Source organism: Capsicum annuum, unplaced genomic scaffold (assembly GCF_002878395.1).
Source record: "Capsicum annuum cultivar UCD-10X-F1 unplaced genomic scaffold, UCD10Xv1.1 ctg61438, whole genome shotgun sequence".
In the NCBI taxonomy this organism is placed as follows: domain Eukaryota; kingdom Viridiplantae; phylum Streptophyta; class Magnoliopsida; order Solanales; family Solanaceae; genus Capsicum; species Capsicum annuum.
In genome coordinates, this window is record NW_025870346.1 from 1 (window position 1) to 2,137 (window position 2,137).

Here is a 2,137-nt window from a genome sequence, read left to right on the forward strand (position 1 = left end):
TTTCCATTATTACTTAAAATTCCATCTCACTATACTAATTACAAAAATTCCTTCTAACTCATACAAGTAGCTTATCTCCAGATACATCACAATTCACCCCTATTACTTCGCCTACTACGTCGCAAATCTCGCAAACTTAATATGGGTACATTTTGTCTATCGATTTGACTCATTTACCCTGATTTTGTACCTAATTCGATTTTGCCTTATTTGTGAGGAACTATTTCACTAATTGATTTTCTAATTTCTCTTTGCCCTTATTTAGTGTGACATACATTAATTTACGTATTAATTATGATAAATTTAGATGATATTGCAATTGATTGATACTAATTTCTTTTACCCCCTCTTGACTTCCTTTAATAAGTAGGGAGAATTTTCTTTTCCTTAGTTTGTTTATGAAAGATTTCAATATTAAGATTTAGACAGATTCTTATTTGTTTATTTGTGGCAACCATAGCATGATTGGTGGAGTTTAAGTGATTTACCTCATTGAATAATCTCCTTGATTCAATTATCAAATATTTTTCTTCGTTTTATTTTTGTGATCTTTTGCTATATAAACAACTCCTCCTCAAAGAATGATAAGACAACTTACAATTTACACACTCCGTATAATAAGCTCACGTGAGTCCCTCTATTCTCAGTCAAGCATTTATTTTTATGCAGATTTAACTTACATACGTTGACAACTTAAATTTTTTATTTTACAAGAAGTGTGTTTTAATCTGTTGTAGCGGTAACCTATAAATTCTTTATATAAGCATCTCATTTTCCTTTTCCTTTCTTCCCATACTATAGTATACTATTCAACAACAACAACAACATACCCAGTGTATTCCATATAGTGGGGTCTGGGGAAAATAAAGTGTACACAGATCATACCACTATCTCAGGTGAAATAGAGAGGTTGTATTGTAGTATACTATTCACTATGGAAAATTCCCAACAACCTCTTGCCACAGAGAGTTTTTCATATAGCTGGTTGTTGAACAGAAAACCATCCATTGATGGCCTAACAGAATCCCCTAGACCCTCTTATAGTAGTCATGATAATGCTGAGGAAGAGTTAAAATTCATCGCTTATTTGAAAATATTCCTAGAAGAAGAACAAAACTTCAACTTTGATGTTCATCCTGTTTCAGAATCTGTTTGTGCTGATGAAATCTTCTCTAATGGATATATCATGCCTCGATATCTTGATAGATCAAAGATTGAATCTTTTTGCGAAGCCTTTAATAATTTCAACACTAATTCATCTGTACCCTCAACTAGTACTCCTCCCACACCAATATCTAAACTTTCAAATTCCATAACAAGTCAAGATGATTTTCTTGAAAAATGGAGGAAGTTTCCACGCAAAATCTTGGTTAAGTGGTTTGGATTCATCAGGCCAATCTCTAAAAGGATAGCAAGCTCAAGAAAAAGTACTACAAAAGTTGATGAACTTCAAAGAAAAGTAAGTGAAATTCAAAGCTGCAAGAGTACTACTAATACTTTATTTCAGAGATCTCCTCGTCGAATGTTGAAATTTCATTCTGTTGTCAATTGGTGTGGAAATGATAACAACCAAAGAAGTAGTAGTAGTACTAGAAGAGTTAAGAGTTTGAGGAAGGTGAAAAACTGGAGCAATATTAACTCACCACATGAGGCTTGTTCCCCTATAAAAAGTCCATCCAATGATCATTCTACTGATGTTTGGCGCGAGAAGGCAATCTGATGCAATTCTGTACTGTAAGAGATCGTATGTCAACTGAGCCTGATATCGATCATGGTGATCGTTTTGACCAGAAGAAGCAATTCTAGATGTTAAATTTCATCCTTAAATTCTTTTCTCAGATGTATATTTAGATTTTTGGCTCTTCATACAAATAATCTATCATGTATTACTCAGATTCAATATTTTCTACATTCTCATGTGAAAATGAAAATGATAAAATAGACAAGCACACCCATCTTGCTTGTGGTGGACCGTTAATTGCACTAAGAGCAACTTAAGATAGAATTAGAAAGAAATTAAAAGGGAAAAAGGATTTAATTTGATTCAATGCAAGTTGAGGGAGAACTCATTACTGCAATTTTCATAATTTTCCCACTCATTATTCTTAAAATTCTGATATCGGGATTCATTATATAC

General features: G+C 32.8%; 1 protein-coding gene across 1 annotated transcript; it reads left to right on the plus strand.

The window, feature by feature from the left end:
- Positions 1 to 879: 879 nt before the first annotated feature.
- On the plus strand, positions 880 to 1,876 carry LOC124893548. Its single transcript, XM_047404520.1, has one exon. The coding sequence runs from the start codon at positions 935 to 937 to the stop codon at positions 1,718 to 1,720; it is 786 nt and encodes a 261-aa protein (XP_047260476.1). The 5' UTR covers positions 880 to 934; the 3' UTR covers positions 1,721 to 1,876.
- The last annotated feature ends 261 nt before the right edge of the window (positions 1,877 to 2,137 follow it).

What these genes read in the sequence shown, in the direction of transcription:
- LOC124893548 (XM_047404520.1), top strand. Translation starts at nt 935, where the DNA reads ATGGAAAATTCCCAACAACCTCTTGCCACAGAGAGTTTTTCATATAGC.